Consider the following 15,905-nt stretch of genomic DNA (forward strand, 5'->3'; position numbering starts at 1 on the left):
CCCTGCGGCGCGGCGCGGTTCCGGCCGAGCACGCAGGCCCCAGCGGCTCCGGCCCAGCGCGGCCCCCGCGGCGCGGCGCGGCTCCGGCCCGGCCCCCGCGGCGCAGCTCCGGCCCGGCCCCCGCGGCGCGGCTCCAGCCCGGCCCCCGCAGCGCGGCTCCGGGCCGGACCCAAGCCCGGCAACCCCGGCCGGAGCGCGGCTCAATTCCTGGGGGCGAGGCTTGCTGCAAGCCCCGCCCCCAGGAATCGGGCCCCGCTCTTGCTAAAGCCGGCCCTGCTGCCCAACCATCACAATCTGGAGAGGAAACCAGGCCCCGCTGGTGCCCAATGATAGCAACTCTGTACGATCCTGAGAGTAGCCAGTCAAGCCTGGTCCAGGATCTACAATCAAGTGGACAAGGGTGCAGATGCAGCAACAGGCTCCTCAATTTACTTAAAGTGTTAGATTCTCTTGTAGAGTGGAGGCATCAATGGGAAAGATAGTCATTTTCAGCTCCCTTCTGGTGCTGATTGTCCAGCTTGGGGAGCAAGTCTACTGCCTTCATGTGGCACCCCCTGTCAGTAGCAAAAAGCAAAGCAAAAGTAGACAAAATGCAAAAAAACCTGAGCTCTTACAAGAACAATGGCACACACCTAGCTCCACACGGAACAGCCAGGAGAGGGGGTAGAAAGGAGAGGGCAGCAGGAGTGACCTTTCTTGTAACCGTTAGCCCAGTAGTTAGGGAACTCACCCAGGAGGTGGGGAGCCCTAGTTCAATTCTCCCATGTGCCTGATGTGGAGAAGACAGGTGAATGCCCTAACCACTGGACCATAGAGTCATTTTTTCTCTCTGGTCCAATGCGTATTTATTTATACACCATGGATCAGCTTTCAACAGGAGCGCACCATATCAGGGTATCCCATAGTGCAGTGGCTGGCACCCTCATCTGTGAGGTGGGACACTCAGGTTCAAATCCTTTCTCCACATCATGCAGAGGGGGGAATTGAACTGGGGTTTCCCATGTTCTGAGTGAGTACCCTAACCAATGGACGAAAGGTTATAAGGAAGGCTGCTGCTGCTTCTGCTTCTCTCCACTCCACCAGACTATTTTGTGTGGAGTTAGGTGTGCTCATATCACACCAGCCCCCACAGGGCAGATAGACATTCATAAGAAGAGCCATACTGGGTCAGACCAAAGATCCATCTAGCCCAGTATCCTGTCTTCTGACAGTGGCCAATGCCTGGTGCCCCAGAGGGAATGAATAGAACAGGTAATCATCCAGTGATCCATCCCCTGTCACCCATTCCCAGCTTCTGGCAAACAGAGGCTAGGGACACCATCCCTGCCCATCCTGGTTAATAGCCATTGAATAGCCATTCCCCCACTTATCTCACCTGGTTTGAGGAGTAGGGCTTAGGAGCAAGCCCGACACCAGCTGTCAGGACTGACGCGGCAGTGCATGGGCCCAGAAGTAGAAACATAGGGCACTTTAATGGCAGAAATTTAAGCTTTGAGGGATGTTAGATGCCTCCAGGTTTAGGCAGCAATGTGGTAGGAGTTTTGAGAATCTCAGTGGCACCTAAATTTTGGACTTAGGCAACTGAAATTGGAGTTGGACACTTAAGTCCTTATGTGGCTCAGGGCATCACTCTGTATCGGTCTGGTCAAAGTCAGTCCTGAAACCAGGTGTCTAAATGTAGCATTATGTTTTTCCAATTTTGGAAACACTCTTCTTAAAACCCTTTTCATAGTTAGCAAGCATTTATTATTCATGTTTTTCTTGGAGCTGTGAAACTGTTATTTTTACAAACAAATATAAAAATGCTGGGTGGATGGGGGAATAGGTCTTTTATCTTATCAAGGAAAAGCTTGGATTATCAAGGAATGTTGCCTAAAGTTCAGATCTTGAATCCATTTAAAAATAGCTTTCATTTAGGTTCCTAAATATGGATTTAGGAGCCTAACTTTAGGCAACCACGTTTGAAAATGTTGCCCTGTCTCCAGAGATGAAAGGGTAATTCCTTTCAAGTTGCATCTGAAGAAGTGGGTTTTTTACCCACAAAAGCTTACGCCCAAATAAATCTGTTAGTCTTTAAGGTGCCACCAGATTCCTTGTTGTTTTTGTAGATACAGACTAACAAGGCTACCCCTCTGATCTCAAGTTCAGTGATTGAACCACTATGCCACCTGCCAGGATTTCTGTCTTTCTTCCTCTACCTTTTTTAGTTATCCAGAACTGATATTCTGAAACACTATATGTTGTTATGGAGCAATGGCCATAACTCTGTAATTAGCATTTTAAGACTCAATATATAAAACAAAACTACATTAGTGGAATAAAATTGGCATAGGGCAGAGTTACTACAGAGCTGCATCATCATAATTAAAGCTATGATTTTGTCAAGGATATTTTTAGTAAAAGTCATGGACAGGTCACGGGCAATATATAAAAAATCATGGAAGCCGTGATCTGTCCTTGACTTTTTTACTAAAAACATCCCTGACAAAGTGGGGACAAAATGGCAGGGAGGGGTCCCCCTGCCACCCTGTGGGGCTGGGAACCGCGGGGGGGGGTCCCCCGCTCCCCACAATGGCAGGGGAGCTGTGGGGGGCTCCTGCCAGTGGTGGCAGCTGGGGAGTTGTGGGGGGCCGCTGGCCACTGAGCAGCTCTGGGGTCCCTTTGCCGCTGCCACCAGCAGCTGGAAGCAGTGGAGGCCCCCCCGCCTGTGGCCACTGAGTAGCTCCGGGGTCCCTCTGCTGCTGCCAGCTGGGAACTGCGGGAGCTGGGGGCGGCTGCTCGCGGCAGCAGAGCCACTGGGCAGCTCAGGGGTTGCCGCCAGTGGCAGCAGCTGGTCAGTTGCAGGGGTCCCACCACCCCCAGCTGCTGGGCAGCTGTGAGAGGGTCCCCCGCTTCCCCGGGGAGGCTGAGCTGCTGCTGGGTCCCCTGCTGCTGGCAGCAGCTGGTCAGCTGCCGGGGCCCCCAATGTCATGGAGATCACTAGAAGTCATAGATTCTGTGACTTCTGCAACCTCCGTGACATAATCTTAGCCTTAATCATAATTCATAGTGTACGGACATGCTCTTTAGAAAAAGGTCTGAACTTAGATACATTTAGATTGTAAACTCTTTGGGGAAAAGACCATCTTTTTAGCCTGAGTTTGTACCGTGCCTAGTACAATGGGGCTCTGGTCCACTACTGAGGCTCCCAGGTGCTACTGGTATACAAATAAGTAAGCGGTTTCTTTTTTAATCGCCTAATTGTATTACATTTTGTACTTCTTTCATTACAGATGATAGCAGCCTCCTAAACCTGACTCCTTATCCATTAGTGAGAAGACCGAAGCGACGATTCTTTGGACTGTGCTGCCTTGTCTCAAGCTAAAAAAATTCAGTACAGAAACAACAAGAAAACCATAACTGTCATGAAACCAATAGTATTTGACCTTTGAAAGGATAAACCTTACTGCTCTTGATTATATAGCGTTTTCTACACTGCCCTATTCCTTCTCCTACCGCCCTTTTCAAAAAGGAGTTTTACAGTTCAAAGTTGTTGCTCTCAAGTACCAGAAAGAGAATAGATTTAACATTATGGTGATTTTTTTTTTAAAGATTTTGTAATGACATTCCACATGTCTACTTTAAACCATTCAGTGACTAGATGCAGGAATTATGGTTACTAGCTCATCCTAAAGCTTTTTTATTATACAAACTACAAAAGAAATTTTGTGTACAGTACAAAACTAGGACTATAGCTCTTACTAGGATCACATTAATAGAATATGATCAAATATTGTAAACAATCTTTAAACATAGAAAACTCTTTCAAACATCAAAACGTGTTAAACTTCTAATATTAAAAACTAACTATTGTAACAGAACATGCACAAACTCTCCTATTGCTTTTTGTGCTCTCATTCATATTTAGTCTTCCACTATATCTCAATTTAGCAAAGAACTTCACAGTAAAATCTCTTAATTTATCATACTCAAAATCATATGAAAAATATTCATATTTGTAAATACAAAGTAATCATAATATCTACATACTGTACAGTACATTTCCTTTTAAGCCAATAGTGTCTATTTCAACTTTTGGAAGAAAGGGGCAATGGAGTTAAAAGATGGTGTAGTACAATATACAATTACCTTTTAACATAAAGCAGAAAATACTTTGTTTCCATTAAAAGTTGAAGCATGGTGTCTGCACATCAACTTAGTGTTAACTCTTATAGGGCATGCCAGAATTAGCTCAGACTGTAAAATATTAGGCATTTTACATTGTTAATAAAGTTTTTTTAGGTAAACTAAAAATTGTCTGCTTTCTAATTATTATATCACTAGGAAATCAATTGACTATAATGTCTCAGTAATAGTATTCGCTCCATTTTCAAGACTGCTATTATCAGAGGAAGACAACAAACTACAATCAGCCCACATACATTATTTAGACTGACAACTAGTGGCAATGTTCTGTATTGCAGGACATAGATATCTGGGAATTATTGTCTCAGACACTGAGGGAAGACAGACAAGACACCAAGAATGTGGTTTAACTAGGCTGCAACTTTATTAAGTAACATATCTGGGAACTATCCAGCAATAACTATTCCAGGGCAGGTCATCCTTCCTTTGCAATCTGTAACACCTGGTGGAGGGCTGGTATCAGCCCCATACCACACCATACCTCCCAACAGTCCCAAGTTTGTGGAATTGTCCTACTTTGACCCCTGAACCCTCTGTCCCAGTTGAAGTGGCTCCTGTGGGGCTGGCTGGGCTCAGCTCTCCCCTCCAGGCACTGTGACCTGGCCCTTGCTGCATGGGAAGACAGTGATGCTCAGGTTTGGCCCACCCCCTTCCCCACTGAGGGTAGGACTTGAACCTCACCTTGGTCCCCGACCCCCTTGGGGACAGGTCCCATCCCACTTCAGCCACTGAAAATGTTGGGAATTATGCCACCCCTCCACAGCATTAAACAGGTTCCATCACTGTTGCTGGGACCACCACCACCCCCCATCACCCTCTTCTCATATGAGGGTGGGGAAAGGGTGTTGTCTTTTCACTGCTGTGGGCATTAGGAGTCCATACCACCTTTCCCCATCTTCTCTGGGAGATGCCTCATCCTAATCTGTTTCCAACTGTGCTTTATCAGGAAGCTGCCCCCAGTCAAATGAATGTCTGCACTGGGCACTTGCTAATGCAACAAATGCATTTTACTGTCAAATCTACCCATTGGAACCCTGGGCTGCTGAGAGGAATTTAAAAAAAGATAATGATAATAAAGAAAGAACAACCCACATTGCCCACACCTATCTGGCAGTGCAGGAAAGATTGCTTGCCAGACTTAAAAAGGTGACTAGCATGATGCCCACCAAAATCTCAAGGGAGTGGGAAGGGGTGGAGCTTTTCTTCCCATTGCAGAATGGAGTCTCCAGGTAGGGGAAGATCTTGTTTTGGTATGCAGGTTTATCCTGCACCCTTTAGTCCAAAGGATCAGCTACAGGGCCCCACTCTGACCCACAAAAAGGCTGAGTGCCTGCAAAGAGGGGAGAGAGGGAGCAATCCTTAAAGGGGACAAAGCTTTTCTTTCCCCTGGTGGCCCAGACAATCTCCCCACCTCTGAGGCTGGGGACTGGGGAGGAAGGTGTTCTTTGGCTACATAGCATACCCATTCACAAAATGACATGGTTGAAAACTGTGACCTGATCTGATTTTCAACCCAGATAATTATCTCCCAACAAACATATTTATGGGACTCTAAGGGCTTGATTCCACTCCTATTAAAGTCAATAGTAATTAGTCCATTGAGTACATTAGCAAGGGATGACACCTTAGGTGTCATCTTAGAAAAGAGATGACTAAGGGGGGGAATATGAGAGAGGTCTGTAAAATCATGAATGGAGTGGAGACAGTGAATAAGGAAGTCTTGTTTACCCATACGTATAACACAAGAACCACGGGTCATGCGATTAAATTAATAGGCAGCAGGTTTAAAACAAACACAAGGAAATACTTCTGTACACAACTCACAGTCAACCTGTGGATCTGATTGCCTGGGGTTGGTGTGAAGGCCAAAAGTATAACTGGGTTCAAATATGAATTAGATAAGTTCATGGAGGATAGGTCCAACAATGGCTATTAGTCAAGATGGTCAGGGACACAACCCCATGCTCTGGGTGTCCCTAAACCTCTGACTGTCAGAAACTGGGACTGCACAATGTGGGACAGACCACTTGATAAATTGCCCTGTTCTGTTCAGTCCCTCTGAAGCACCTGGCATTGGCCACTGTTGGAAGACAGGATACTGGGCTAGATGGACCATTGGTCTGATCCAGTATGGCCGTTCTTATGTTCAATCTGACATCACAAAAATTAAATTCATATTACAAAATTCATTCAAAAGTTAAATATATTAAATTAAGATGTCTACTTTTAGCTAGATTATAAATGTTCCTTCTCTGATATTTTATAACGAGGGAAGGCAGATCCTTAAATAAAAATTCTTTAAAAAAAAAACAAAAAAAACAAGCATTTCTGCTTATATATACTGCTCCCACCAGCTGAGTAGACAGATGTGAGAGTTAATAATGAAGATTCTGCCATAGGCTGATCCCTGGCAACACACATGGCAAGTACTGGGTGTAGGAGGTTACCTCTATATCTCTGTCAAGGTATTTATATGTTCCCTGCCAACATGGTGTCTAAGCTGCTGAAGAACTTCTGAGGAAACTGAGACAAGCAAGACTGATTTTCCCTAATGCAGAGAAAGTTGATGTAACTCCTGTCGTACATGGATTTGACAAGATCCCAATCCTGTGTACTAGATCCCATCCCATTCTATTTTGGGGAACAGAAACATGTAATAATGAAAAGAAATATGGAAAAAGTAACCAATAAATGTTTGCAAATCTCAGAAATGTTTGCAACAAGTTTGTCTGTGTTTCGGACAAAGGTTCAGACTGAAGAGGGTGAGGACTATTTTTATCTGAACTAGTTTTACCAGTCCTACACATTTCTCCTTTTTAATTGTCTTGGATTCTGTAACAGTTATTATTGTGGGGTTGTGTTATTGTTTATTTTTTTTGTTCAGAGGTTGTTTGGAATTTTCACTATGTTTGTGAGTAGAACAGTGACGTTCATATTGCACCTATAATTTTCATTGTTACGAATTAGCTTATCATCACTTTTGTGAAAGCTCAGGTCTTAATGACTGTAAAAATGGTATCTTCCTACTCATTTGCTCTCTGTGTATTTGGGGTAATATCTACTGACTATTGACAAAGTCGTTTTTATCGGCTTTATACTCTTGCTGACAATGCAGATCCAATATAGCTAAGAGTGAAAAGAATTATATTTTTTCTGCATCATCAAAAGAATTGCTTACTAAATTCCATTAATTTAAGCCTGCACAAACAAAGCAAAGCTAATGGGCTTGCACGGATGTCACTGAAACCATGAACTCTTCAGTAGGAATGGCACAGGTGTAACCAGGGCCGGCTCCAGGCACCAGCTTACCAAGCAGGTGCTTGGGGCGGCCACTTCAGAGAGGGGCGGCACGTCCAGCTGTTCGGTGGCAATTCGGCGGACGGTCCCTCACTCCTGCTCGGAGCGAAGGACCTCCTGCCGAATTGTCGCCGCAGATCGCAATCACGGCTTTTTGTTTTTTGTTTTTTGTTTGTTTGTTTGTTTGGCTGCTTGGGGCGGCCAAAACCCTGGAGCCGGCCCTGGGTGTAACTGAGGGAGTTCTTCGGTATGAGAGACTTTGGCCACTGTTGGAAGACAGGATACTGGGCTAGATGGACCTTTGGTCTGACCCAGTATGGCCGTTCTTATATTACTGGTGCTGATTTGCAACCACAAAAGAAGCCAGCTCGATTCTCAGATCCCACATTGGGTTTGCAGGGCTAAAAGTTATTTTAAAAAAAAATCTTTTTACTTTAAAATGCAACATGGCAGTGACTGTGAAACCTGACAATACCATATTTACAATTACTGTTCAGAACTGCTCTTTAAGTGATCCAATATGGTTCTGAAAAGTCCATTTTTAAAAGGATAATTGGAAAAAAAGACAAATGCATTACAAAAGCTATTACTGGGTTTCCATGAATTATACTGTACTTACTGAAGTATGCATTATAGTGAAACCTTTATAATTATTTTTATATGTAGTCTTTTTATATGCATGACAGTTTTTGTTCAGTTTATATAGCATATTTGACATAGGACCGTCAATGCACTATGAAACCTTAAACCTCACTTTAAAAAAAAACAAATCTCCCCTTCTCATCCTCTTCCCCCAAAAATCAAGTCATGTAAACTAAAAATGACCTTCAGACAAGCTCTAACATGCAGTCTGTCTGATCTGCTATTTTATTTTAGTATAGTGCAAACGAGTTACCACAGCAACCTCTTCAGCCCTTATCAATATGCTGCCAGTACAGGCTGTACAAATCACATACATACTAAAGTTGCAAAGTGAAATTCTGGAGCTCTTACTTCTGCAAATACAATGCTCTACAGCACACGTACATTGGATAAATAACACATTGTAAAAACATTTTTTGATCTACAGAGTACGTCTGGGAAAACGTCCATATGGACTGCTGGAATGTGCCTGATGTGGCAACCGTCTCTTTTTGTCATGGGCAAATGAAAGCAGTTGGCTTTTTAAATACCTTATTATACTCTAAGACATAAAAGACAGAACAAGGCAAGAAGTAGAAAAGATCAAGAGGCAGTTCTATCATGCAGGAGGTCAGAGTAGATGTTCATAATTGTCCCTTCTGTCCTTTAAAAATCTATTAATCTAATTGAAACCAAATAATCAACTGCCATAGTTTTGCATCTCAGCATATATAAAACACTATGTCATACTGCATTCCATGGTTTGCTCTTGCATAATTCCTGCTGATTTTAATGGGAAATGAGAATGCTTAGCACCTTGAAGATCTAAGCCATAATTTAACAGCAAATTTGAAGTCAAATTTATGGCCACTGTGACCGAATATGCTACCCATTGGAAAATCAGGAGGACCTATACCAGGGGCTGAGCTGGGCTCAGCCACAGAGAGGAAAATGACAAAACTCTTCTTTTGTCTAATGTGCTCTGCAAAAGTCTGGGCAGGAAAGGGAGTTTCAGACAGAGGACAGAGTGCTCCTCCCCTTTTACCCAGCTCACAAAGCAAACTCCTAAGAGAATGAAAAGGGCTTTATGAGGAAAGCTGGCAGACATTGATATTATGTGTCCAGATAAAGAGGAAAAGTAGTTTTTTTTTAAAAAGCACATATATTTAGAAAAAACCCTGTCCTTCTGCATGGCAGTTCATTTTGTTGCTACAAGATTCTACAGAACAGGCTCATTCCATCTTCATTTTTAAATTGGACTTTGGAATCAAAAACATTTTGAGCCTTTAAAAAAACAGTACTGATGAAGGGGATTATTGAGGTGGGAGACAAGGTACAGTTGCCTATACATTTTATACCAGAAAGACAACAGTATAGATGCCATAATCCTCTGCATAATAAACAAGCGGTTAGTTCTTCCAGACAAGGATATCAGCCATCAGGATCAAAGTCATTTTAACGATCACAAAAGAAAACACTGTTTGTGTTGATTTAATATTGCCAGACTGTAGCAGTACTTATGGAAAGGAAGGAAGGCTTTTGTTCCTGTTAACAGTACTGTGTGTTTTCCCCTTGTTGACAGATAGCTTAGGCTAATGTGTCTGGGTAATTTTAAAAAGCCTTAATCTTTTTTAAATTACTTGCAATGGATGTCAACAGTGAAGGGGGGGATTTATTTTGTCTTCTTTTTCTGTCAGGAGCAGCTGTTGCTGACATTATTTTAAGTTGTTAGAAATCCTAATAGATTTTTTATGAATATTTCTCTTGTTCCTGTCAGAGCTAAATTCAAACCCCACCTTTTCTCATCTGCTTTCCCACAATAGTGCCCTCACTTTTATAGTATAAATCAAGAAAGTGAGCCCTGTTTTTATGGGCGAAGAAGGGAGAGAGATTGTTGTTTTTACTCATGGAAGGTGCTCCGGTTCTGTAATAATAGGGGTGTGGCTCCATACAAGAACCTAAGCAGACAGACAGGAGATGGTAACAATACCAAATGAAGGTGTGTGCTTGGCACAAACATCTGCAGCTAATAATAGGGAATCCATCAACTGCCAATCATACCAGACAATGGACAAAAAAAATGTCAGTGGCCGTTCTGGGCCAACAGCTGGTTGTTCTGTTTCCTCCAAATACATAAATAAGGTTGAATTAAAAAAAAAAAAAAAAAGTGAATTTTCAATCTTGTCACTCACTTATGTTTAAAGCGCTGTTGAGGGCCTATTACTGACCCTATGGGATCCAGGAGTAAGGAGCACTTTATCCAAACTAGCTGGGGTCTTCACAGATCCGGGCAGATCAGGACTGGGTGTAAGAAATCCCTGGAGTTCAGACTGGTTGAGCAAGAGCATGCAAATAGTTCCCTGTCTCCTGCCAAGCAGTCCTCTACTTGAGCTCAGTCCCCATATCATCCTGCATAGGACCAAGATTATGGCATTCTCCCTGTGCTGAAAAGGGAGAGAGGAACAATAAGTATCCTTAAAAATGTTAACAAACAAACAAAAAATGTGTACCCTTTTGAAATGTGATGGGTAAAGGCACAGGTCTTTGTGCCCAACTCAGTCATTGATTGGCCTATGGAGTGAAGAATAGAACAGGGAGAATAGCTGATTTTTCAGTTTGTTGGCAGTTCCAGAAATTAAAAAACAAAAAAAAAAGTTTCAAGTCAACCCAACTCATTCCGCCCACCCACCCCCTTTTTTTTTTGACAAATTGAAAAGTCAGAGAAAGATCTTTTAGGGTCAACTGAAGTGTTTTGGGGCATTTTAAACTTTTGTTTTGTAATAAAAGGGCTAGAGTCACACAACCCCAGAGGAGGGAGGAGATATCCCTCTTATATCCCATAGGTTCAGGCATTCAGTCTGGAGCAGGACATTGAACCCAGGTCACCTACATCCCCCAGGTGAGTGGTGCCCTAACCCCCATTTGTTGCCTCTCAGTTGCTCCTGGAAGTCGTTCCACTTTTCCTATTTAATTATTTATCCAAAGTAGAACAGCTTCAACAGGAGAGATGGAGAGAGACCCACGTTGAAATACGCAATAGGTTGGGGGTTAGGGCACTCACTTTCCTAGGGATGCAGTCATTAATCAGCTCTAGGAAGGATACTTCCATAGTGGAAAACCCTGGCTAAAAACCTGTAGCAATATCCTGCAATCCCCAGGAATCCTCACACCTGGTTTGCTTGGTTAGTTGGGTTTGGTCAGCCTGCACCTTGTCTATGAGCAGCCAGACCTGGTCCTTCCCCAGTATGTACCCCAGGTAAGTAGTTTTCTCCTTCCTGATTTTACATTTTGCCAGGTTCTATGTTAGTTCAGCCTCTGCTAGGAAGAGAAGGACTGCAGCTGCCTGTAGGTGGTCTACCAATCCTGGCTATACATGATCACATTGTCCAGATAAGCAGTGGCATATGGGCCATGTGGCTGGCGGACTTGGTCCATCAACGCTGAAAGATTGGGAGCACTCTGTGTAGACAAAAAGTCCTGGTACAAAATTGGTATAATCTATACAGTCCTCTAAAGAGAATGTTTAGCCCATACACTGGTCCATGAAGGTGCTGAGGTACTAGCTATTTGGGACACCATTTGTCCTGGTCACTGCTCATGTGGTACTGCTCTGGCTCCCCGCAACATAGGACTCAAATGCCCAGATAACCCAGTGGTACTTTGCATTGCAACCTGTTTGGTTCCGAGTAGAACACATCCAGGAAAGGACTATCAGAATACGGATTTCTTCTCAAGAAGAGATGAAAACACTGGGACATTCAGAGACTGCACCAACAGGCCCACTCAAGTGTGGGGACGGGAAGGGGAAGTTTGTGAAGAAGCATACTACCTCTTTAAGGGCCATCCAGGAGCCACACTCAGAACCACCTGCTTATAATCAAGGAGGCTCCCTGTTCAGTCCTAGGACTACCCTATTTAAACAGGAAGAGGAAGCTGAATAAGGAAAGGTGAGGGAAAAGGAAAGGGAAAGGGAGTAAAAGCTGCGCAACTGGCAAGGGGTGGTGATTTCTTGCCAGCTCCCTGGCCCAGAGACTTTTGCTTTGGACTTTAAGTTTTGGCAGTTCTAAACCTATGTCCCAAGGTAAGGGCATGTTTCAATGGGGCTTCATTAAAGGGAGACATACTTATGTAAATTAGTGTATTTGGTTTCTCATGGCCCTGATCTGAGCAAGCACAGTTGACACCCAGTCAGGATAAAGTAGGGTGCAGTGTATCTGCAGTACCATACCTGGCCACAAGGAGGTGCACAATGGTGGCTTATCCTTCTACATGGAGCCTCCTGTTTGTAATGTCTCATATCAATTTTTTCACTCACTCCAATCAAATTAAAAGGGCCTTAGTCCCTCTAGTCTGGGCCTGGCACCCCCATTTGATTTGATTTGAAAGGGGACACTTAGCTTGATTGGGGTTAGCATGCGGGACCCACTGTCTGGCATCCATAACTATCCATAGCTGCACTCCAGGTAAGTGGATTTGCAGTACATTTGCCCTGGGTTCCCACATAAAGATCAGACCCTGGACCTAGTGTTTGGGTAGATTCCTCACCATGAGGCAATGCCAACCCCACACTCTGTCTCTCCCTGTTGGGGGGAGGGAGGGAGGAGTGGAGTGCTGGTGGCCTTGGTTTCTTGTCTGTGTTCAGGCCTAGGGTGTCCAGTTTTCCCTGTCAAAACTGGCCAAGGCCCCCACAACTTGATGGGGCCTTTAGAGGCCCAAAATTGGACCCCAAAAGCAGTTTCTCATTTCAGATGGACCTTCCCTCTGTCTGAGCAGACCCCCCACAACCACCTTGAGTGGCTTCTCTTATAGTATTGCTGAGGCATCTCAGCAGCCCTATAATTCTGTTAGCTGGAGTGCCTTGGCTACTGTCTGCCTGGAGTTCTAGCACCCAGTCTCTGCCACTGGACATGAGTATCTGGGCAAACTCCTCCACCAACGCTAGCTCGGTGATTTGAACCCTGTTTCAGGACTTCGGCTTCAGCCACCATCAGCAGAGGGATTTCAGTTTTTGGGCCACTATGTGGGGCTGTGCTCCCTGAGCATATTTCTCCTCACAGAATTGTCAGTAGATCTCTTCTATTATATCAAGGCAGTCCAGCGTGGCCATTTTCACGTGGGCATAGTTGTGTTCAGCCATCGAGTTGAGCCCCCAGTACACAGCCTGTGCTGCTTCCTTTAAGTAAGGGGCCAACGGGATATTCTCCCACCACCGCCACCTGCTCAAACACCATGAGACAGGACTCTGGGGTAGGGTGACCAGATGTCCCGATTTTATAGGGACAGTCCTGATTTTTGGGTCTTTTTCTTATATAGGCATATATTACCCCCCCCCCCCCCCCCCGTCCCGATTTTTCACATTTGCTGTTTGGTCATCCTATTCTGGGGCACACGTGAGACTCACTCACTGCTGCTGTCACTAGTCCCAGGCCCACAGACAGAAAACTAGCAGGCTCCAGAAGCTGTATCAGAGTCACCACTTGCTGGACCAGCCATTGTTGCTGTTCTTGTTGCTATGTGTTTAGTTCCTCGTGGCTGTTTGGTCACCATCTGTTGTAGGAGCTGCTGCTGAATGGCCTGCTGCTGCCACTGGCTTTCTGCCATCCATTTTAACATGTGCTCCTGATAGGCATTGCCATAAAAATTGCCAAACCAAACCCTTAACCTTAGGTTAAAGACCCAGGTCACTCATGCCTCCCCTTTTCTATGGGGGAGGGGGAGTGTGGTTTTCATCAGAGCATAAAAGGGGAAAATATCTTTTCCATGCATACAGAACTCAAAAATGGATGAATGGATTTAGTTGAAACACACCAAATGAACAAAGTCACCACTGGGCAGAGACCAAAAAAAATTTCAACCCAAGGGGATTTGAGAAAATTGGGCAACTGAGAAAGAAGATGGGTAATATTAGGAGGTGGAACTCCCTCTTAACCTAGTTTTCATTCCAGTTCCTACAAGAACTACAGTGTACCTTCCAAAACTAGTAAATAAGAGGCTCCAGAAGTGACACCAGCTACATCATTAGAAGATGGATGTCAAGATCAAGAACACCACATTTCCTGTTTAACAGAAAAGTTCTGTTGGTTACATAAGAGTGAATGCAACTTAATATGGCTTAAGCTATTTTGACACAACATCATATGAAGTCAAAAAAGATGGTATGTTTCACTGTATCAAAAGAATTAAAGCAAACAGTGGGAAACATTCAACATTGGCTTCTTCAACAACAAGCTGATGTTCCAGGAAAGAGAATTACTGGGCTGGGCTGGGTTCCATCTATCAAATACTGGGAAGAGCATCTTTGGACATTGTCTGGCTAACCTGATAAGGAGAGCTTTAAACTAGGTCCTATGGAAGATGGTGACAAAAATCCAGTCAATGCCCATCTAGGCTCAAGTAATGAAGACAGGAGGAAGAGGCTAATTTCTGGAGAAGGGACTAGAATTCACAACTGCATTAAAAAGGCAAGAAGAAAAGTAACAGGGCAGTCTGCAAAATATCTTTGTTGCCTATACACAAATGCAAGGAGCATGGGGAACAAGAAGGATGATCCCAGTATATGAAGAAAATTATGACTTAATTGGCATTACAGAGACATGGTGGGACAACTCCCATGATTGAAGTACCAGCATTGAGGGATATAGTTTACTCCGAAAGGATAGGTATGGAAAAAAAGGAGGAGGTGTTGCACTGTATGTCAAGAATGTATACACTTGCTCTGAGGTCCAAGAGAAAGTGAGTGACAGACCTACAAGAATCTTTGGGTGAGGATAAAAAGGGAAAAAAACAGTAGTGATGTTATGGTTGGGGTCTATTATAGACCACCAAATCAGGAAGAGGAAGTGGATGAGTCTTTCTACAAGCAGGTAACAAGATTAGCTAACACACATGAGCTAGTATTAATGGGGGGGGGGGGGTTAATTTCCCTGATATCTGTTGGAAGACTATTACAGCAAGATATATTGCAAATTCTTAGCATGTGCAAAGGACAACTTTCTGATTCAAAAAGTTAAGGAAACAACTAGGGGGTCATCCATGTTGGATCTTGCTTTGACCACAGGGATGAATTAGTGGTGAACATGAAGGTGGTCAGGAACTTGGGAGGAAATGATCACAATCTGATAGAATTCAAGTGCCTATGGAAAGCAGGACATCAAAACTGCAAAACAAGGACACTGGACTTCAGAAAGGTGGATTTCAACCAACTCAGAAATAATAGACAAGGTCCCATGGAAAGACCAATTAGGAAGAAAAGGAGTCAAAGGGAGCTGGCAGTTCCTAAAAGATGTAATACTAGAGGTTCAGCATCAAGCTATTCCAATGCAGAGGAAAGATAAGAAGAGCCACAGGAGACCAATGTGGCTGCAGAAAGGAGCTTTTTAGCTATCTAAAAACCAAAAGGAATATACAGGGAATGGAAGGAGGGGCACGTCACCAAGGAAGTATATATGGGAATAGCACAAGCGTGTAGGGACAAAATTAGGAAAGCCAAGGCAAAGAATGAGTTACAGCTGGGAAGGAATGTTAGCGACAGTGGCTCCTCAGCCTGTCTGGTACTCATTGGGTTATATGTCAAATCATCCTTATGGTTTCAAATCATCCTTATGGTTTCAAGCTGTCAGTATCTCCATCCTCCAGACAGGCACCTCCTACAGTCCTCCTTTTGGAGCCAGGGTTGTATTTCAAAGACAGCCTATAACTCTCTCCTTCAGGCAGGATTCACCGAGCTCTTCTCCTTGGAGCTGAACTTTTAACTTGGGCCAGCTGTAGGCCTTAACCAGCTTCTCCTTCAGTTGCCCCCCACC

The 15,905-nt window shown here is 44.1% G+C and overlaps 1 protein-coding gene across 1 annotated transcript in view; it reads left to right on the forward strand.

The window, feature by feature from the left end:
• The window catches only part of RGS7BP (regulator of G protein signaling 7 binding protein), a 75,264-nt gene extending 71,844 nt beyond the window's left edge, over nt 1-3,420 (forward strand). Inside the window, exon 6 of the mRNA XM_065406797.1 lies at nt 3,273-3,420. Coding sequence (XP_065262869.1) covers nt 3,273-3,364 — 92 coding nt within the window. The 3' untranslated portion in view covers nt 3,365-3,420. The remainder of the gene's footprint in view (nt 1-3,272) is intronic.
• The last annotated feature ends 12,485 nt before the right edge of the window (nt 3,421-15,905 follow it).

The sequence above is a fragment of the Emys orbicularis genome, chromosome 6 (assembly GCF_028017835.1).
Source record: "Emys orbicularis isolate rEmyOrb1 chromosome 6, rEmyOrb1.hap1, whole genome shotgun sequence".
In the NCBI taxonomy this organism is placed as follows: domain Eukaryota; kingdom Metazoa; phylum Chordata; order Testudines; family Emydidae; genus Emys; species Emys orbicularis.